Source organism: Apis mellifera, linkage group LG11 (assembly GCF_003254395.2).
Source record: "Apis mellifera strain DH4 linkage group LG11, Amel_HAv3.1, whole genome shotgun sequence".
Lineage (NCBI taxonomy): Eukaryota > Metazoa > Arthropoda > Insecta > Hymenoptera > Apidae > Apis > Apis mellifera.
In genome coordinates, this window is record NC_037648.1 from 6,914,958 (window position 1) to 6,940,342 (window position 25,385).

Genomic DNA, 25,385 nt, shown 5'->3' on the forward strand with positions numbered 1-25,385 from the left:
TATTTCTATATAATCGACAGTGAATGTGCCTGTCTCTTCATAATTCTATCAGTGAGCACGTTTCTTTAACCGTCGATCTCTTCGTCCGTCCCATTTTAACCTGAAAAAAAATCGCAAAAAGAAAGAGAAGTGAGACAAGGTGAGTGTTTTAAAAAAAGAACAAAAGAAGTATTTATATTGTGCGTGGCTTATATCGGTCCATTATTCTATTTTGAAAATTCTCACGATCATAAAATCATCTACGGAATACTGATCACATTAGTGTTAAACGAGAGGGGAAAAAGAAAGATAGAACAAGTGCAACAAACTGAATACATATATGTATATGTATATCATGAGGAATATTGCAGATGTAAATGCTGCACGTTCCTGCGTGACGAATACTAAAGATACATTAATTCAATGAAGAATTGTTTGAAGAATAGAACTATAAATAGTACTCTTATAAGAGTTTGTTTTGCATCTTGGAAATTATTTAAAATGTTTTCATAGAGAATAATGTTTTTATATATACAAATAATAAATATTATATATTTAAAATTATCTTAAAATAAAATGAAGATATATATATAATAATATTTAGAGATGTTTAACATTAAAACTCCTAAAAATGATTAATTTTGTATTTTTACAATTATTACGAAATATATGATATGAGGATATTAGATATATGATATGATATTGAGAAATATATAATATAAAAATATTTTTGATAAAATTAATATTGTAATTTATTATAGAAATTTTTATACATATATCTACTTATTTTTATAATATCACTTTAATTATAATTATTTATATATAAAATAAATATTTAAATATTACAGATTAGTTATTTTAATTAAAAATTTTTATTTTTCTGTTTTTCATTTCAACTATATAAATATTTAATTTATCATTAAGCATTAACAAATTGTCTATAGAGTATTTAATATTGAAATAATAAAAATATTGAGAATATTTGAGAAAATATAATTAAATATAATATAATATTTAAAAAAGTAAAATTTTGTCAATAATTTTATTTTACATTGAAATATATATAATTTTATATTAAAATTTATATAATAGATAATATAATAAATATATATATTATATAATTATTATATAATAAATAATGAAAATTATATAATAATAATGAAAAATTAAATAATGAAATATTAATAATTATGATAAAAAAGAAAAGTAAATGTAATTAAATTTAAAAAATTCTTAATAAATTTTAATTAAAAAATATATATATATTATATATATTTTTTATATATATTGCATATATAATTATTTTACAATATCTATAATAATAACAATAAATAAATTTATAATATAAACAAAAAAATAATTTATTTTTTTATTAAAATTTAAAAATTTATTAAAATTAATTTTTTAGAAAATAATAATTAATATAAATATTAAATTTTTAGTATTTCTAAATAAAATATTATAAACTATGTCTGAAATCAATATAGATATAAACTTGAATAATCCAATTGTTAATATTTTAGAATAATAAATTTTAAATGAATGGAATAAGTTTTTTATGAAAAAAGTGAAAATGTTATATTATTTGCTATATAATTTTTATTAAATAATGAAATTGAATTTAATAATATTTACAAATTTTTTTCCATATAATTTATTCCATATAATTAAAAAATCATAGTAAAGAATATTTCATATAAAAAAATTTCTGTCGTATATCTTAGTAAAATAAATTTTTTTCTATATTCTTTTATGTAGAATATATCCTGTGATTTAAAAAAAAATTTTTACATCTCATATAGAATATCCTATCTATAAAAAAAGCAATGATTAATAGTTGTTTCTAATTTTATAATGTTTTCATAATTTTTTTTGTAGAAAAATTGTTGCTAATATATTATTAATAAAATAATATATATATAAATAATATATTAATAAAATAATAAGTCAACTTTAAATTTAGTAATAATACAATTTCTTTTCCTAAATCAACTTATATGAAATTTCTTTTTCTTTTTTTTTTATTATATTTTACAATTTAAAAAAAAATATATAAAAATTGCTTTAAATATAACTATCAAACTAATTAAATCCAAAATATTTACGCTAAATAAGTTAATACATAAATGATTTATTAATAAATTTGTATTGCATATATTATTTTGTTAAAAAAAAATAAATTAAGAACATTTTGTAGTAAAAAATAAAAACATTCTAAAAATACCTTTATATAAATATAAAGTATATAATTCTTTATTTCTTCTAAATAATTTTTCACAAGGCAAAATATAAAAAACATCTTCACATTAAAATTACAAAATTATTTGTCACCAATTCTATATTAATTATGCAATTCTTTATCCCTTATTACGCAAGAGAATTCTTGCTTGCTTCATGCGTTATTTCATTTTTCTTCGAGGAAGCAAAGAAGCAACTCTCGATGTCTCGATAATCGTTATGTTCAACTGTATAAGGAACGTTCAATGTTAGCCAGATTCACAACGAAAAAAATTCCAATCGATTATCAGATCACTACGCTATATAATAGCAGTAAACTGGAAATAATGCTACTATCTAATTATAAGTAAAAAATAAATAAAAATAAAAAAAAAATAAATTTTTATCTTTTAACGAAATTGGCATTCCTTAAGTGAAACTTTCGTTGATTTAAATTAAATGTATATAGAGTCACGATCTTATCTTACATGTCAATTTTAACCAGCAAAACTTTTACAAGTTTTTTGATCATCATATGAATGACAATTATAGACATATACCAATGATATGAGTTGTTTTAAAATTAAAATTAATGTCCTTCAATAGTCTAAGATTTCATTGATGATTTGAATCTTGAAAGATTGTACGATCATCTTGTGATTTATAAAGATTTTTTTTCTGTTGAAAAAATAATGTTATAAAGTTTTGATTTACAAATTAGAATAAATTTACATTAATAATATTGTTTTAATAAATATTTGTAATGTACATGTAATTTTTTAATTGTTTAATTATTATTTTTTAAATTTACTTTATTGATTTGTGATTAATAGTTGTAATTTTTTGAACTAATTTTTGGTTGAATGAAAAATTATTATTATATTATAATTATATAATTACTACTATTATAAGTTAAATTTTTGCTTTTATTAATTATAGAGATAACTACTTAAAAAAAATGAAAACAAAAAGAAGTAACTTTATAAGAAAAAAAAAGAAAGAAATTTCTTTTCATCTTTTTTAGATGGAATTAATTTTTTATTATTTAGATAAATGTTATCGTATTTAACAAATATTTTTTTTATTTTAAATAATTAAAAAATTATAACTATAATGAATTGTTATATAACTAAATAAGTTTCACATTATTCATTTAATATTTTTTTAATATTTAATTATTTTATTATTTATATTTGTTTATATATATAATTCATAAATGATATAAAATAAATAATGCTGCATTTATTTAATTCAATTATAAATATTCAATTCGTGTATAATATGTATTGTATAATTTATAGAATGATTTAAAATTTTAAATAATTAAAAATAAAAAATGAAATTATAAAATTTATTTGTATTTTACAAATTTTTAAATAATTTTTTTTAATAATAAAAATCAATAATGAAAAATGTTTAATCTCATATTTTAAAATTTATTTTTTTTTTTAAATATCCTATATTTATATTAAATATCCTATTTATTTATGCATCAAAGTAAAATTATTTCTAAATTAAATATTAATTATATTTAAAACAAAATATTAATATTTATTTCAATTATAATTTTTTTAATTTTTAATAATTTAAATAAAAAATATTAATTTATTTACATAAAAAACAAACAAAACATAAAAACATTTTAATCCAATTTTTATAATATATTCTTTATTTAATTATATTTTATTATTTAATTTATTATATATTATTTAAAAATAAATTTACTTTTTAGATGATGTTAGTACCGTTGGCTGTGGTACTTTTTGCAGCGTTGGTGTATGCTCAACCAGCTATAAATGAAATTCGGCCACAAAGCAACAGGCCAGGAAGATTCCTGTCTCTTCCCATACCTCAAAAATGTGCAAACCGTGAGTAAATTTTTAATTTTGAAATTCTACAACTTTCTTATTAAATACAACACTACTTACATTTCTTAATATTTTTTATAATTATATATTGTTAACTAACATCCTTGAAACTTAATTTAACAAACCTAACCTGAAATTTAAATTAAAATTCAAAGAATAAATTAATAATAAATATTAATAATAAATATTAATAATAAATATTATTTATATAACTAAATAAGTTTCACATTATTCATTTAAATTTTTTTAATATTTAATTATATTTTATTATTAAATAATTTTTATAATGATTCAAATTAAATCTACGTTAAATTAACAAAAGGTATATAAAAATTCAATTTAATTAATATTTTTAATATTTTTTATTAAAAATTATTAAAAAATTCTTTTTTATTTATAAAAAATTATTTCATATTTTATAAAACTAAATCAAAAATAATATATATATCACAGATATACGCATTAGAAAAATTCTATAATTTGAGTTTATTATAATGAATATTTGATTTTATAATAAGATTAAATTAATTAAGATAAATTAATGTTACATTAATTTATTTTCAAAACGAATTATGAATATAAAAAAACTAAAAAATTCTAAATTCCTATTATAAATTAAGATTGTTTTTTTCATATAATATTCATATCATTATAATAATATTGAAAAATTTGCATAATTTCGATTCTTTCCAATAGTATTTCCGTCAAAGTTCAATATTTCTAATCACGATAACAAAACTGACATGATATCCATGACGATGTTGGCAAAAATATAAACACAATTCGCTTCCGTGGATCCGGGGCGTTTAGATACTCCAGCACATTTTTCAACAACTAAAAGAAATTGAGGTTAAAACGACTCCATGTGCAAAACTCTCGCGCAATCTTATGATCATAAACAAAATTCACTTCTTGTGCAAACAAATGTAGATTATTCAGTTTTAATTATATTACCGATTAAATTCTATTTTTCTTTTTATTAAAAAATTATATCAATGTATATATATTAATTTTATTACATTTATTTATATGTATAATTAATTACAAAAATATCCAGTCATATTCAATAGATTTTATGCAAAATTCTATATTAATAAAGAAAATAATACCTAAAAAAAATTTTTTTTTAAAAAGTTATTATTTTCTTAAATAATTATTATTGTATATGTATATATAATAAATAAGAAGAATACGAAATACATACATATATATATAATATATTCAAATGAATAAAGTTTATTTTACGATTTGTCTAATTTTTTAATAATCATTCCATATATATATGAAGTAGATACTTAAAAGATATTTTTACGTAATTTTTTTAAGTTAATTTAGTTTTACGTAATTTTTTTAATTTAAATGCAAGTTCTGATTTAATTATTTCGTGAGAATGATTTTTTTCATTCTCATCAACTTTTCAATTATTAATAATAAAATTAATATTTTTTTAAATTACAATAAAGTATTATAAATCAGATCAATCTAATGATCATAATTTAAATTGATTATAATTCAATTGCATTTTTTCATTTGATGTTATTTAAAATCATTATAAATTTTTAAATTCTTAATCATATTTATTATTTGAGGTTTTTTTTCTCATTTAGGATTATTTGAAATCTATTAATGTAATAAAATAAAATATTTTAAATTATTTCCAAATTCACAAATTTTTTAAATTTTAAATTATTTGAAATCATTTGAATTTTATTTAAATTTAATATAAATGAATAAATCTACAGTTAGTTGATAGCTTATTATTAATAGATTATATTATATATAGAATACAAGAATAATGTTTCGATTCTATGTTTGATGCACTTTCTCACGGTTAGGATGCAAAATCAAGAAACCGGCAGATGTCTCGCAATCGTGCCGTGATAATTAGTGACAGGACGTGTAACAAGACGAAGTTAAGGGAAAGACACCGATTTGGGGTCAACGAGAGTCGACAGAATAGTTACGTAATTTTGAACAGGATGTTTCGTCGGCTTTGTTTTGACCAGCTCCTTGCAAATATGATGATTCGTTCAACATGAAATTATAAAAAACTTATTACCAGTTACCAATTTTTTTTATAATTATAATATTATTTTTTAACACTATTAATTTTGTTTTAAAAAATTTTTTGTGTAAAGGAATTATAAAGATTATGTTTTATTAAAAATAGTATTATACATTATTATTTTTGAATATTTTAATTATGTTTCTTTTTTCTTTCAAAAATTTCTTCAAAGATTTTTTTTATTTTTTTTTTAAATTTGTAAGAATTATTTTATAAAATCATTATTGATCGTATCTTAAAAAATTTGAATGGTTTACTCTTAACAGTTAAATAATATTTGCTACGATTATTAATTTTTCTTTTTAATTTTTATTATAATTTTGTATTTTTTTATAGTATTTTCTTTGATTTATTTTAAATGATATATTTATCGCAATAATTTAAATTTTATTTATAAAATGATTTTATTTTACATATTTTTTTTATTTGTAAAAATATTTTTCAATTTTTATAAAATTTTTTTTAATACTTATAGTATACATTTTTTTAGTTGTTTATTTGGATTTTTATTTATTTTTATAAATGTTATAATTAATTCCAATGTACATATATATATATATATATATATATATATATATATATATATATATATATATATATATTGGATATATATATATAATGTCAATAATAATCAATTACTTTTTATTTTTATTTTTATTTTTGTTTTTTCACAAATTTTTTAAATTATTCCATTATATTATACAAGATTAATCGTATAAATTTATTTAATCGATCTAATCTTATAAATTTTTTTTAATTTCATTTTAATCTATTTTTTTAGCGATATGTAGAAATTTATTAAATTTTTTAAATAATCTATTAAGTTTTTTTAATAATCTTTATTTTAAATCTATTTCAAAAATAATATTATTAACAGCAATGCGTTATCTTTTTAAATAATTTTATTTTGAATCTATTTCAAAAATAATATAGTTAACAGTAATAAAAGTTACAGTGTCATATATATTTTCTTCTATACCGAAGAATCTGTTTTGAGAATATATAATTCATTTTCTCCATCTCCATTTCCCAATCTCTATTTCTCATTCGTGTGTATCTTAACTAGGAGACCAGTAACTAGAAGGAGATATATCTCACTATCAAAAAATTTATATAAAACTTAAAACTATTCATCAAAGCAAATATTCTATGCGATTGATTATCATTATTGCATATTCCAAAGTATTCAATAGAACAAATTATAAAAACATTGAAGCAATATATATGCAAAAAACATTTTGATTTTCAAGATTATATTCGATTTCAAGGCATAATTTTGCTTAGCTGACATAAACTGAAATGGCATTTGTTGTGATGTGTTAACGTATGTTTCCTATTTTTCTTTGACATTTATCTCAAGCAATAAGTTTTTTACTGAAACATGAAGAAATATGCAGAAACAATTATTAGTACCTTTCTCAAGAAACATAACATTAACAGAAAGTTACTTATTGTCGTTTCACTAAGACTTTATATTTGGAATCAAAAATGATCTATACTAAATCTAAATTTATTTAATTTTCATTTTAATTAAATAGATTAAATTCGCCGATTGGATGAAAAATGATAATTGCTTTTCATTTATTTATTCGTTTATATAATTAATAAGAAATATTATTCAATTAATGATACAATTATATCAATTTTTCTATACAAGATATTACAGTAATTATCAATTTAATGAATCATTTAATCTCTTGAGTTAATTTTATTATTTTTATTTAAAAAAAAAAACATTTTTTAAAATAAAAATTTTAACCATTTTTTTTCTTTTATTTATATTTTCAAGAAAATATTCGAAATACATAAAACTATTATATAATAATATTATATAATATATATAAAGATCATCATAATGAAAGATATTAAAAATTTCGAAATTCGTAGTCTCATTTTTATATTTAATCACATGAAAGGTATTTCTTCGCAAGAATGTAATGATATTCGGGTAAGACTATGATCATCTAACATCCTAATGATTGCACGTTTGGAATGTTCATCTACAATTGCATTCACTTGCCAAGTTAATAACAATAAGAAATTCTAGTCACGTGGTGGATCGATGAAATCATTTTAGATAAAATCCTTTCTTTAGAAGAAGAATCGCTTTTTTATTTGATTACTTTTTATAAGGATTTTTAAAATCAGAAATGTGATTTAAATTAAATAATAAAAAATATTTTACTTGATATATTATATATCATTAATAATATTCCATATTTCATTATTGTAATTTAATATCAGTGATATTTTTTAAACAGAATATTAATTTTTTAAAGATATATTTTTATACGTTAAATATTTTTTTATATATTTAAATAATATTTATAATATTTAAAATATTTATTTTTGATTATATTGTTATATGTGTTTTTAATATTCATGTATATATTATACATAATATTTAAAATATTTAATATAATTGAATGAAATCTCACTTTTCATAATTCCGCTAAAATTATAACAATTATAAACATTTATAGTGTAATATATCTTATGAGCATTGATAATAATAATTTCTAAAATTTTTATTCATGTTATATTAATACTATTAACTCTTTATATTAAATTTTTTCTTCGTTAAATCTAGTAAAACATTAAAATGAATTTATAATAATAAATTACAATTAAGAATAAAGATAAATATGATATATCTTTTATAAATTATATATTTTATTAAAAGATATTATAATTTTTAAATTGATAGAAATCAATATATCTATAGAAAGAAAAATAAATAATTAATGTATTTACTATATTTACATAAGTTTATTAAACATTCATTAAACATTATTATATGCTGAGTCTAACATGCATATTATTAATTATCTCTTTGATTTTTTTAAAGATTTTTTATTATTTAAATTATCCTGTCTTTGTCACAATTAATTAGTAACGCAAAATTCTATTTATGTATATATATATTTGAAGGAAGTTTTTTGTTGAAATATGATTATAATTCTTTATTGCCATCTGAAACATCGAGTAATAAGTATCAAATTGAATTAAAGAATTTTTAATAATATCTCTTATCCATTGAAATTGATATTTCCGTTAGTCAAGATAAATTGTTATTTTAAAGATATCCAAATCAATATAATATGAACTAAATAATGTTCTAGCAATTGATTTCAACAAAAATTCAAAAACTTTATATTTGTATTATCATAGACTTAAAAGGAAATTGTATTGAAAATTTAAAAAGATTACATTGAAAATAAAAAAAAAAATAATATTGTTTGCTTGAAAAACATAATTATTATTTTTAATTAATTAATTAATTTGTCTAACATTTCGTGGACATTCTATATATTTAAACAATTAATAATTGTATGTATTTATAATAAAATATAATAAAAACATTACCAATAATAATTATTTAATTTAATTAATAATTATTAATAATAATTAATAATTAATAATAGAAGATACTTGCTGGTTGATTACTTTCTAGATTCTAAAAACTACGAATTAAATACAGAAACAATTTAATGATCATTCTTATTATGCATATAATTTCCAAAATACATCAGTTATATGTACTTGTTACTTAAAAGATTTTTTTTATCATTTATATATATATATATATATATATATATATATATATATATATATATATATATATATATATAAAATAATTAAATAGTTATGCATAATAAATTCTATAATAATAATGTTACATAATTTGGAATTAAATTGGATTGAATATAACAATTATATACAATATTTATCAATATAAAGTATATAAATTTAATTTATAAAAAAAATGTAATAAAATTAAAATTAAAGAATTCAAAACAGACAATTAAAAAAATAATAAGATATTTTTTTATTAAAATTTTTAAAAGTTCTAATATCACAAAAATAAATAAAAATTAATTTCATTATAGCCTAATAAATTCTAATAATTGCATTACGTAAAATGACATTTAAAATATGAATTATGAAATTTAAAGAAAATTCTCTTAACTCTCCTAGAATTTATATTTGAGAATTAACTTAATCACTTAAAGTTCAATTACATATTTCTGATAAAATTGAAAATTATCATAAAATAATATCATAAAATAAATAAAATTATATTAATAAATGATTAAATAAACACAGAAAAAAATAACATAATTGATATATATTCAAGTTTTATACCAGTTTTATATCAGTTTTATATCAAGTTTTTATACAAGTTAAATACAAAAATATAATATATTAACATATAATATATAACGTATAAATGTAATATATTTCAAATCCAATTACCAGTGTAACATCACTGTTAAGTCTAAAATTTTAAATTATTTAAAAGAAATTCAACTTTAATAAATAATAAAATATAATTAAAGAAAATTAGATCAGAACTTATTGATGACCTAGTTATCAATGCGATATAATTACAAAAATTTTTTTTTTAATTATTTTATTCTATCGGTATTCCTTGTTATGTAATAATTATTATACATGTACATGTATAGAATATTTCAAAGTAAAATTTATGAAAATTAATATCGAGTGAAAGTAAACAGTTACGTTAAAAGCACTAGGCGCGTCCTCTTATGTCAACCTTAAAGACATACTATTAGAAAGTTAATGAAATGATCCATAATAAATTAAAAAAAAAGATTCAATAGTTCATAGAAACGCAAATGTTATTTTTTTACCTCAGAATAATTTCGAATAAACAAGTAATATTGTTAAATCGTTAATTTTTGTTTATTCAATCGTAAATATGAATATTTAATGAATCATAATAGAGAAAAAAATTATAACATTAATAATAATAAATATATAAGTTTCTTATCTATTTTTATTGAATATATTCAATAAATAACTGTTCTTATTTATTATAAATAAAACGTTAGTTGAATTAACTAGAAAAATTAAATATAATTAATATATAATTAATTAAATATAATTAAATTAAATAAAATTAAATATTGATTCATAAAATTTAATGGCTGTAATCAAAATCGTTGAAATTATGTAACATTATTGGTCCTTAACTTGTTGGTCTTACAGGTCCTTAGATTGTGGTTAAATTACTTATGACAGTATAGCTGACCAATCATATGTCGCAACATATAGTTGTCCAACTAACATCACAAAAGGCCGATGTTGCCATGAAAATGTCAAGAATTGTTGCGAAACGAAACAACAATGTACCACAGAGATAATTCCAACATTGCTCGTTATACTGGCTTGTAATGACCATTCTTCAAATGATAGTTTATATCTATTTTCATATGGATGCTAATTTCGAAGTAAATTTCGAATTCGATAAATTTGTTTCTTTGTCCATAACGTTTAATATTATTACAATGTGTTTAGTCACTTTGTGATTCGGCTCTTTTATAGTGATTTTAAACATAATACATACAATTTTGTTTCTAAAAATTATGTATGTTTTTATAATTGTGTAACTTTCTTTTTTCTAAAAATATTTCAAAATTTCATATCTTCTTTTTTTTTACAAATACTTAACTTAAATAATTAATTTTTTTTATTAAAAAATTAGCTTTTGAAAATAAATTTTATAAATTTTTTTTATTTATTGTTGTATTGATGCAAATATTTTATAATTTCAAATTTCATTATTTGAATTTTTTATAATATTCTTTATTTAGAAAATATTTATTTAAAAAATTTAGAAAAATTATATATTTCTATATATATATAATTATATATTTAATTATATATTTATAATAGAAAAAAATAATAATAAGTAATCTTTCATACGAATATGAAAATTATTTAAAATTATTTAATTATTTAATTATTTATATAATTATTATATATAATTATTTAATTATTTTATTAACATAATTATCATTATGTTCATATATATATATATATATATACTTATTACTTATTATATATATATATATATATATATATATATATATATATTAAATATTAATAAATATTAAATAATATATGTGATACAAAAATTTCAATCTTACTTAATGATTTAACATTAAAATTATTATTTATATTATTTTTATTTAATTTTGAATAGTAACATATCTAATCTTATAATTAATATTAAAATATAAAAAAAAGGATGAATTAATTAATTTCATATTGTATTATTTATTAATATATTTTTGAGTAATAAAAAATAAAATTGTATTCAATTGAATATATACAACTAAGATGATGAAGGAAAAGAAAACCTGTTATTCTCGGTCATGAGACGAATCGAATCTCGACCCATTGACTTAAATTGCGGGAATAAGTTTCACCTCCGTCTTAACTTTCATTTTCTTCGCATCTTTGATCAAAATTATTTTTATATTTCACTTATATTTTTACTGTTTATTTATGAAATTTGACATATGCAGCAAGATTTTTTATTTGAAACATCACTTAAATATTAAAATATTAATTAATATTTTATAAATATTTGATTTATGATTAAAAACATAAAAATTATACTATTAATAATCAAAAGTAATGAATTAAATCAAAAAAGAATAGATTAACTCGCCACAATATAATTTAATAATTGCATTTTATTTTATTTTTAATTTTATTTCTCTTTATTTTTATCAATAATTTTTAAATTAAATTTTTCATTTATTTTTATAACATAATTTTTAAAATGAACAAATCATTTTTTTATATCGATTCAAAATTAATATGTATAAAGATCGCTTCTGATCAATTAAAGGTTTAATTTATAATTTATAATTATATTAATTTATCATTTTTTTAATTAGTTTAAATCAAATTCAACTATAAGTAAATAAACGATCATATCTTTAATATTATAATATAAATAAAATTTCAATCCTATAATCAATAATATAATAACATTATAATAACATTAACATTTTAACATATATTTTAATTATTTTTTAAAAAATTGTTTTAAAAATCTTATTTCTAAAAGAATAAAAGAATTGAGTTCGTAGAAAAGAATTAATTTATTATATCTTTTTTCTCCTTGGAAAAATATGTACTTACTATGTGTCAAAGAAGAAGTATTGTACGCTTTCTTTTTCTCTTTTCAAGAAATGTCAAACATCTCTCACGTTCTGTTATCTGCAAATATAGTCTGTAAATATTAACCATTTCGTTCGCATAAATTAAACGTTTCTGAAATCTTTCGACAACGCTATGAAACACGTGCAGGTCGTGACACGTGAAAGCGAGAGCTTTCCATTCCTTTGACACACCTCTTATTTGAAGAACCACTTTAAAATTTTATAAAAATCATGCTTGTTACTTATAACATTCATTTTCATTTATTTATTTTTTTTTTTTTTACTTTTTTTTTGCTCTTTTTATGACAATTTTATTCACAATTAAATATTATATTTTTATCATTTATAAATTTTAAGACGATTAATTGCATATTAAATTACTATATTCATAGTTATCACAGTATATTATAATTTTTAAAATATTATTTTAAAGTAAATGTATTTGATTTAATTTTTGAATAACAAGAATATTAAATTACATATAAAATATTTAAATATTGAATTATTATTGTAATTATTATAATTTGAAAAATTATTACAAATATATATGAGATAAATATTTAATCATTTTTAGAATAAAATTTTTACAAATTAAATTAAAATAAATAAATTAAATTAAATTTTATTGACACTCAAAAATAATACATAATAAGATATTTAAAATTTTAAATATCATTAAAATTAAAATTAAAAAATTTAAATAAAATAGTAATTAATTTAAATTTATTATAAACTAGGATTTTTTCTTCGAAATTTCTTATAAAAATTTCTTATAATTTTAAAAAAAATATATTTTACTTGTTATTATTATCTGATTCATATAAAAAAATTAAATAAATATAAGTTTTTATACGAATGGAGAGAACTGGCATAACTTCTTGAAATGAATTAATATGCACATATGATCAATAAATGATGTCGAAAGCGAATGTGAAAAGTGACAAATATCTACTATCCATAATTAATGAATTCTACTTTCTCCGCCTTAAATTGACTATTGATATTTTATATGACTGACAATCGAATGAGTTTGTTTAAGTTGTTTTCTCATTATTAAACAAACAGAAAAAAAATAATTAGAAATGTAAATTTAAAAAATTACAAGATTACAAAATTACAATATAATTATTAACAAAAGTTTTAATAATTTTTTTATAATAAGTTTTTTTAATTTTTTTATATGATTTAAATTTGTATGTTATATATGAATAATATATTATAATATATTATATATATTATAATATATATCATTTAATATATCATTTGCATTGTTTTCTAGGATTATTAAAAGAAGTTTAATTTTTGTAGTTTTTTTTTTTTTTGATAGATATGTAAAATTTACGATGATAATTTTCATTTTTTTATAATTAAAAATTTTTTAATTATAAAAAAAATGAAATTATATAATTTTTAAACTTAAATAATTAAGTAATCTGTATAATTAAGTAATATCTTCTTCGAAAATTACTTTAGAAAGGAAGAAAATAAAAAATATGTATGTATTGTTATTTTATATTTTTACCAATCTCATTACTTTCTTACCATATTGCGTATATTAGTAATTTTTAAATGACATTTTTATTTTACTATTCATTAAACAAAAAAATAAATGAAAGATTTTATAAGAATTCATTAAATGAAAACAATAAATATAATAATTCATTTATTATAATGTTTGACACGCTTAAAATTGACATATACACCATATAAATCTTAAGAATACAATAAAACCAATTTTCAAAGAGAGAAATCGTTGGTGGATTTCAAAAGAAAAGAATCAAGAGGTCGATTCAAATGATCATCGTTCTTAGTTTCTTGACACAATGGTGAAACGTACGAATGCTTCTAAGGCATAAATGTTTAATGAACGGTGATATAACATTCGTTAATTATGAATGTAAAAGAAAATCGAAGGAAGATAAAGTGGGAGGAATTAAATTTTTTTCTCATAAACCTCTATTAAATACAAAAGCATGTTCACGAGAAAATAAAGAAAAATAATCTCGTGAAACATGACAGTCTATTTAATGTCACTTTTGTTTGACCTCTCGTCTTATGACTCTTTTATATACCAATATATATTAGTATATATTATATGAATCTTTTAAATACAAAATATCATATCTATTAAATTACTATATGCATACTAATTTTTGTGTGTTTCTTAAGAGAATATCAAAAATTACGATTTTATATGATTTATTGATATAAAAGCTAAATAAATATATATATATATAATCAATAATAATATATTTTATTTTATTTTTTGAGAGAGAAAGAAAGAGAGAGAGAAATAACTTACATAATACATAATTTTTTTTAAATTTTCCTTTAAAGATTTTTATGAAAAATTATGTACATAATATTTTTCTTTCAAAACAAATTTTTTAATTTAATAAAAGAATAATAAAGAAAGTATGGAAAATATACCAGTATTTTTAAATAAAATTTTTTTAAATTTCGAGCAATCTTATTCATTAAAGAATAATTTTAATTCTAAACAATCATCAAATTATATAATATTATGTATTATATAATTTTCTAGATAATTTATATTCTATATTATATTATATTAAGAATCCTAAAAATTATATATTTTATATTATATTCAATCAATTAATCAATATTTCTTCATCGTTTTCATTAATTTACATTTAAAATCTTGTGATTAAATTTTATGATACAATATTTAAAAATTGAAAATTAGAAAAAAATAGTAATAATATTAATTTTATATTTTTTTAAAAATTGTAGTTTTATAATAATATTTTTATTTCTTAAAGAAACTAAAAAAAAATTGATATAAAATATAATATATATATATAATTATTTCAATAATTTTCATTATATATATATATCATTATATATATATATATATTATATATATATATATATATATATATATATATTATATATATATATATATATATATATATATATATATATATATGAAAGTTATGTATCAAATATAAAAATCTTTGATGATATCGATTACATATAAAATAGTCAAATAGTAATAATGAATGTAGAAAAGTAATTTATAATAGATATGTAAAATAAATTACTTATAATGATAATGAGATTATGAATAATAATAAAGATAAAAAAGTGAATGTTTCTTTTAATCATCAGATCAATAATTTATCATGATGATGAGATTAATAATAAAGATATAAAGATAAACATTTTTTTTAATCTTTTTATCGTTCATAGGAGAAAAGAAAATTTGTCATTAAGAAACAAAAAGGAAGGAAACTTGAGTTACAAATGGCGGAAATAATTTCTCAAATATTATGAAGCGTACAATAGATCTGATCGTATATGATACCGTAATTGTTTTTACGTTCATTGTTGCCAACATCCATTATACAACTTAATGCAAGATTATACAAAAAGAAAGAGAAACGACATCTAGAAATATCTTACTTATTAAGCTAAAGAATCAATTTGATATTTAAAAAATTATATTTGCTTTATAAATTATTTAATCAAGAATAATCAATATTAAAAAATATTTTAATAATTATTATTTTTAATCTTATTTTAATTTTTAAAATTAAGTTAATTTTAAATACTTTAATAAATATCATTTTTTTAAGTTTTTTCTTTTTTTTTTATCTTTCTTAATATATAGTATGCATCATATATATTTTAATATAATTAAAATCTCTATTCTTCTTCATATTTTTAACAAACTCTTTCTTGTTCTTTTTTTATAACTTTTTTAAAATTAAAAAAATAATTTAATTTTATTTATTTATCACTCTTTCTTAATTATTCAATTAAATAATTTAAAATATTTCTTAAAATTATTAAAAAACAAGAAAATATTTAAAATAATTTTTAAAAACGGATAATCTAATTCGTACATAGTTATATTTCATATAAAATTAAATTAACAATCAACAAATGAAAATTTTACAAAAATTACGAAATATTAAATATCAAATGTTCAAAGATACCTCTATTTGTATTTATGTCATCAATATCATAATTTCTTATAGAAATTTCCTTGAATTGATTACAACAACAAAAATCACGAGCTTGTTTTATATCATAAATCTTAATAGGACATTTTTAATCTTTATTAATATGGTTGAAATAATCATTATTTCCAGTTCCATGAAAAAATATTTATCGTGAGAAATAAATTGAATCAAAATTCTTTACAAAATTCTTTCCTTTCTTTAATCTTATTACAATGTCATTTGACAGATAATTTATTTAATTTTCAATACTTAATTATTTTTAATAAAATATAAATATAATAATAAACAAATATAAATAAAAAATCTATTTTAATGACGAATTAAAAAAATAGCAAAATTTTAATTAGATAATATATTCTCTCTCTCTCTCTCTCTCTCTCTCTCTCATAATATTGAAAAATTATTATTAAATTATATTCGAAAAATTGTTTTCTTCACAATTTCTTATACGTATACAAAACATTCTTTAATTATACTGAATGAAAAAAATATTTCAATTATTATTAAATTCGATAGCAATAATCTAAAAAATGATTTTGTTTAAATTCTATTTAAACAAAAAAAATGAAAATGATATCTTATTCACCGAGATTTATCCTCAAAATTATATAATTTATAAAAGGAAAATTATATCGATATTAATAGTATGAGTAGATTTTAGATATGGAACACTCTATATAATATTTTTGAAAAATTATTTCTTTATCTAATATATATACCATTCCATAATATTTATTTGTAAAATCCTTTAGCAGTCGAAAAAAATATTTATTTATAATTATCTACTTCAAAATTTATTTTCCCATTATTTTATATAGAACAATTCAGCATATTTAAAATATTATTTTTTTACGTAACAAAGAATAATTGATATCAAAGAAAATTTAATTCGCAAAATTATTAATCGATTAAAGAAATAAAAATATTTATAATTATCTATTTCAATAATTTATTTTTTCCTTTCTTTATAGTTATCGCTTCTCAAAAAGAAATTTCATCTTAAGCCTCAATTCTCAATTGAACAATCAATTTCTGCTTGGAAATCATTCAGAAAATCGAGCCATTCTCGATGACATTCACCGTGAGATTCTCTTTTCCGTGATATGTCAGAAGGAATGAGCAATTTAATCGTTTTTTTCTTCTCTTTCCTCTTATTCAATAGTTACTTTTTCATCGAAAAGATTACACGCGATTACTCCTCTCCGAAGTTAAATTTTGTACTTATGCACACATCGATCATTCATTTGCTTGTAATATTATAGCTATGAAATATAAGCTATGAAAGATATATAATGTGAGCGTATATTATATAATAATAATAATAATAATAATAATATATACATGTATAGTGATGTAATTTCTGAGTATATTAACAAATTTTAATATATCAATATTAATTGGTAATATTAGATTGTATAAGTTGAAATTCACGATATTAATTTCTTATTAAATATATTATAATATGTGAAAATAATATAATAATTCGATGAAGATTTGATATATAACTATTATAATTTTATTTAATATTTCATAAATATTTAATACTTCATATAAATATTTAGATACAAAAACTGGAAAATAAGAGACAACAATTAATAGAAAAAAGAATGATAATGAATGAGAATGAAAGTGAAATTTCATTTATTTTTTATCGCTTTTTAAAAAATTAGTATATTAAATAACTGAAATTTGACTTTAATTTGATCCTTATATATTCCTTTTTTATATTTAAGAACTTCAAATAAAAGAAATAAAAATTCTTTTCGTTATAAATTTTAAATTATATATAATAAAAAGTTAATATACAGAATAAGTAATATTAAAATTTTATAATATCTATTTGAATAAGATAAAATTAATAAATTATATTAATAAACGAAATGATTATTCCATCTAATAATAACGATAAAATTTAAAATTTTGCTTTAAACAATTAGTTACTCTGAATCATTAAAAAAGAAATTTAACCAATTTAAAAATAAAAAAAAAAGTTAATATCTGTAATTGTTTCGAAAAAAATTTATATTTTATGCGGTATATTCATAGATATTGTCGTAATGATTACATCATATGATAAATTTGAAAGTGTCAAAGATACGCACATACTACATTTTAACTAATATAATATAATAATTTTCTTTGATATAACATTCAATGTATACAATTGTTATAAAAAAAATCATTTGATTGTCCTTGAAAAATTATACCATTATTTTTCCGAATTGATAATATTATAAAATTTCTAGTTTATTTAAATATTTTCCTAATCTAATTTGCAATATATATAAATTTTTTTTCAGAAATAAAAATTGAAAAATCAATTTCAAAATTAAAGAAAAATTCTTCATTAAACTAATAATTTCCATAAAACTAATATTTATAACTTTATTTTTCATCAAAGAAAAGTAATTATAGATGAATAATAACTATTTTGATTATTATTTTCCTTTTTTATCATATGAAAAATGATTGAGCTTTCTTATTTACCTAATATTATTTATGGAAATTATCAATTCTTCAAGTGAAGAAAATTAAAATTTTAATGACATTCAAAAGAATATACATGTATATATGCGATTTAAAGCGAAATCATGATGACCTGTAATAGTACTGCTGAATACGAGCAACCCTTTCGCAATCGAAACGTTAGGTTCTCATAATGAGATACACGTCGTAAATCGTCAACAAGAGAGACATTCCTGCATAATCAACAAGAAAAAATGTAAAACCATTGACATTTAAGCAATAATCACATTCAATCAATTATAGATTCATCTTATTTTTACACATAATAGTTATAACTAAATCATGAAACTTTTTCTTTTCATTTGATATTTGATTCCATTTTTTAAAAAGAATTTTATGAAAATCTTATGATTAAATTACGAATATTTATATTAATTTATTTATATTGATTCAAATTTATTGAATATCATTTACATTATATATTATATATATTATATTATCAATATTTTTAATTTTTTATTTTAAATAAGATTGTAAAAATGGAGCATAAATAAATATTATATTTTAAATATTTTATGATTTTTCATGAATCTTATATTAAAGTAAATTTTTATACATTCAAATTTTTCATAAATCCATAAATATCTACTTTACTATTCTACGCAGTCTATTTATGATCATAACAATTGCATTTATTAATATCAATTAGAAAATAATAGTAAATAAAAAATCTTACATTTAATTTTAAAAAATTTTTCAAAATTTTATTATTTTAATAACATAATCTATACTGTATATTTTTTACTATATATTTTTTATTGTATCATATCTACTATATATTTTTATATTTTAAAAAAAACTCAATGTTAAATTTCACATTAAATACGATCTTAGTTCTCTTATACAATTTATAAGTAAAATTTCAAAAATTATCAACGCTAAAAAATCTTTAGAAACTAACAAATTTTGCAATTAAATTTTATAAATTAAAAATCAATTGATTATTTTATTTTAGATATAAAACTATAAAATTGTATAAACTATTTATGTAACGAAAGTTTATAACTTAAAATTTATTACTTATCACTTATATTAATCAATAAACTATTCTATTTAAGGATTACATAATTTATGCAAATTCGAATATTCCACTTTAAATTCGCATTAATCTATATGTACTTAATTAACTTATATCTTACATTTAATTAACAGGACCGAAAGAATTCAACTATAGAGGGCACAACTATTTCTACAGCGGACATATTCCCGCTCATGCAAATCAAAGGGTGGATTGGTTAGATGCTAGAAACATTTGTAGAGAATATTGTATGGATCTTGTTTCAATGGAAACGCAAGATGAAAATAACTTAATCTTCAGACTCATTCAACAAAGTAAGTGATTTAAATTTTCGAAATATTTTAAAAAAATTTATCAAATTTCTCGACTATTTTATAGTAATAAAATTATGTAACTTGTTAGAATTCTTCAAATATTTTTATAAGAAAAAAATCTTTTTTAGATAATTATCTTAATGAAATTTTTGTATAAATTCACAAAAAATATGAAAAAATATAAAAACTATATTTATTTCAAATCATTAATTAACTAATAAAATCTCTCACATATAATTGATGCTTAAAATTCACAAAAGAAAAAAGAAAAAAAAGAATATAAATGAAAAAAAAATTATTTCAGAATTATTCGAATCTTCAAGTTAACATTTTTTCTTTCGAAAAAAAAATCAATCCATGGAACAAAAAATTTTGCCGACCTGTATTTAATTATTCATGAGGAAAAACGAGGCCTTCCATTCAAAAACTTATATAAACTTGAATAATCTTGAGGAGAATAATCACAAAAAAAAGAATGATTCATTAATGTACGATGCACAGGCACGTTTCGCGAACGGTTGACGCGTGATCACGAAACGCTTTTACCTTCGGTTTCGTGGAGGCTCAATGTATATCCCGATTGCATCGTAATTAACTCCTCTTCTGGTCTTTTTTTTTTTTTTTATTGTCACTTCTTCACATAATTTTCATTTCGTAACATTCGTTTCACGCATATTTGCAATATTATTAAGAAATTATTAAGAAAGAGGTTGATATATATAGAAACGAATTTCTACATATTCTTTTCATGTTTTTATCAATGTATTTTTATCAAAATTTAAAAAATCTATTGAATAATAATTTTATATGAAATAAATTTATTAAATAACTTACAATTTAGAAAGTTTTTGTCTTATTAACAAATTTATTATTATTATGCAACAAAATTTATCAATATAGATAATATAAAAATCTTTAAAAAAAATAAATATTTCTTAATGATTTTCTCAATGCATATTGATAATTTAAATTATATTTTTTTTAATTTCTTCTTTATAGCAAATATAAAATATGTCTTTTTTATATATGTGCAATTTATATTATTATTAACTTTAATTATTTATTTTTAAAAAAATTATTATATAATTGAAATATAAATATGTGTACTTATAATAAATAAAATTGAATATATACTAATATACACTAGTGACAAAAAAATTTCCTTGTGTAATATATAAAGAAATAATTCTTAAACAATTAGATTAATAGATAACTTTTTTATATAATTTAATTGTTTAATAAATATTTATTAATTAATATTTATTAAATACATTTTGTCATAAAAAAAATCATATTTCATAAAAATTTCAAAAAAAATATTTAATAAAATATATTTATTTATTTTTCATCATAATGTGAGAAATTTTTATAGAAAAAATTTTAAGCCTTTATAATTTATGATAAAAATATTATTGAAAAAAATATATATTTTTTAAAATATAGCAAGATATTACAAAAATAATTTTATTGAATGAATAAACAAATAAATTATATTTTAATCATTCAAAGAAAATGAATTCAAATTATGAAATTTTATTAAAAAAGAATGAAACAAGATTCTAAATTCATAACTGTTGAATTGTTATCTTTCATATATAAAAAAAATTCTTGAAACTTCTTATATCATTACATATGTAAAATAGCAACAGAAAAAACTTATATATAATTATATAGTTTTCAAAAGATAAAAAAACCGCATTCTATAAATATTTTTTTAAACTTAAACAATACTCAACGATATCATATAATATGACTTATTAAATTTTACATGATTTTCTTAACCAAAATGCACATGAAAACAAATTCATTTCATTAATATCTTAGAGCTTAGAAAGTTTCATAGATGAGATAGAATCAAAGGCAACAGGAACACAGAAGCAGGTTCGTGAACAATTTATTACCTGGTGTAACTTTCGTTCTTTAACCAACTAGATAGTATAGAAATTTCGAAACAAATGATCCATTGCCGACGATGCTTCGACTTCACGTTAAGTGGCTTATAACATCACGTCTTCAACCGTAGTATTTCTTCACAACTGAAGAAAGTGAAAGACCAATCAGTAGTTTTATAGTTGGTTATTATGAGAACAATATTGTGAAAATATATTTTGATCGAATATTTCAAAAAACTAGAATCAATGTTAAAATTAATATTATTACATAAAATTGTTTTATAATTAAATATTATTATCTGTTATAATTATTTTGGAATATATATATAATATTTGATAAAAAACTTAAAAACATCTTAAAAAAACAAAAATGAAGAATTTATTAATTTTGCAATTAATTATTGATTATATATAATTTTGAAATAATTTAAAGAATTTTCAATAAAATATCGATTTTATATAATAAAAAATAAAAAAAAATAAAAAAGATTTAATATTTTTTTACGAATATAATTCTATAATTAAAGAATTCTATCTTTAAAAATTCAAAACTTTATTAAATAAAAAACAATTATTGATCATATTATAATTTAATTAACTAATTAATTAATTATTAGTTATAATTATTTAAATATCTATCTTTAAATATCTTATAAAATTATTTTTTATTCGATAACAATAACAAAATAAAAAAAAATATATATAAATTTCATAAATTTTTATTGAATTTTTATTATAATCAATAATTATTAAAATAATATTACGAAATAATATAAATAAAAATTTTTTTATTGAATCAAATATTTTAGAAAAAGAGAAATCTAAAATTATTATAATTATCTATTATTAAGAACAAATATTGAAATCGCATATGAAAAAATTATATAATTAAGTAATTTTATAGTATTTAAAATAAATAAAAAATAATAAATAAAAAAATTCATTTTATGCATATATATTTATATAAATTTACCTGTAGCTGATTTGCATACAACTAATTGCTTTTGCAAGTAGAGATACAATTTTCATTCGTTGTCGAGAAATTAGAATCTGCACATTAACAAGTCAACGACAGAATCTTCAAGGCGAAACGAAGGATCTTTTAAGTGGGTTGAGGCTGAAGAATCTCATTTTTTTATATACATATACAATTACATCACATTACATTAATCATTTCTAGCATATGTATATGAGTGTGTGTTACCACAGAATAATATAAATAAATAATATAATAATATCTAAAAATTGCTTAACATTTTTATAAAATAAAAATAAAAATATTTTTTTAAAAGTATTAAGATTCTCTATTGCATAATAGAAATATAAATTTTATATGAAATACTTTTTTCATATTGAAAATTTATTTCTGAATATTTTAATAATAAATTTTCATAAAATTATTAAAAGATAAGAAATAAATTTTCACTAAATCGAAAATGATAAAATAATGATAAAATAAAAAATTTTGATATATCATTTTATATTATTTTTATATAAAAAATAAAAAAATTTATATAATACATATTTTTTACAATTTTAAATCGATTTATATCAAAATAAATTATTATTACATATACACATTTTATAATATAAAATTTTTATTTTTCTAATGAGTTTACTATAATAAAAACTCATTTGTATAATTTTTAAATATTTATTATATTTTTATTAAACTAAAACCTATATTATTTTATTATTTATTTATTTTATATTATTATTATATACATATTTATTATTATACATATAATAATTATATAATATTATATTATATAATATAATTATATAATATTATATATATAATATATAATATTATATAATATTTATATAATATATAAATTATTAAAAATTATAATCTACATTAATAAATTATTTCTACATTAATTTTCTGCTTATCATAGATGATGTTCCTTATATTTGGACTTCTGGACGTCTTTGCGATTTCAAAGGTTGTGAAAATCGTCGTGACCTCGAACCTAAAGCTCTTTACGGATGGTTCTGGTCAGCCAACAGAAAGAAAATGTCACCAACAAATCAAATCCCTGAAGGTTGGTCCTTCAATCCATGGTCTCAAACTGGTCACAAGAAAGTTAGACAACCTGATAACGCTGAATTTGATATAAATGGCACCAGCGAATCTTGCATGTCTGTTCTTAACAATGTTTATAAAGATGGAATCAGTTGGCACGATGTGGCTTGCTATCACCAGAAACCATTTGTTTGTGAAGATTCTGAAGAACTTTTGAACTATGTGGCCAGCACCAATCCCAACATTCGCCTTTAAAGGCTTCGTGAATAAATAATCTACGTCATTAGCACCTGTTTTACCCGTTTCTCTTGCAGTTTAGACGAGACACGAATTAAAAACAGACAGAAAACAAAAAAAACGATCGTCAAATATTTTTTAATTAAATTAACTGCCTATTTAATTTTAAAATATTATCATATTAATATATTCACATATTAAATGTTTTAAGTTGAATTTTAAATATTTAGATTTATTAAATAAAATAAAATATGTATGACAAAATAATAATAAA

General features: G+C 17.8%; 1 protein-coding gene across 1 annotated transcript; it reads left to right on the forward strand.

Annotated features, from left to right (window-relative positions):
- Positions 1-25,306, forward strand: LOC552154. The gene is made up of 4 exons (XM_624533.6): positions 1-139; positions 3,929-4,064; positions 20,777-20,956; positions 24,747-25,306. Exons 2-4 carry the CDS (start codon positions 3,929-3,931, stop codon positions 25,127-25,129), a joined length of 699 nt encoding a protein of 232 aa, XP_624536.2. The 5' UTR covers positions 1-139; the 3' UTR covers positions 25,130-25,306.
- The last annotated feature ends 79 nt before the right edge of the window (positions 25,307-25,385 follow it).

What these genes read in the sequence shown, in the direction of transcription:
- LOC552154 (XM_624533.6), top strand. Translation starts at nt 3,929, where the DNA reads ATGATGTTAGTACCGTTGGCTGTGGTACTTTTTGCAGCGTTGGTGTAT. An exon ending in ACCTCAAAAATGTGCAAACC is followed by an intron (nt 4,065 to 20,776) that starts GTGAGTAAATTT and finishes TTTAATTAACAG; the next exon opens with GACCGAAAGAATTCAACTAT. An exon ending in CTTCAGACTCATTCAACAAA is followed by an intron (nt 20,957 to 24,746) that starts GTAAGTGATTTA and finishes TGCTTATCATAG; the next exon opens with ATGATGTTCCTTATATTTGG.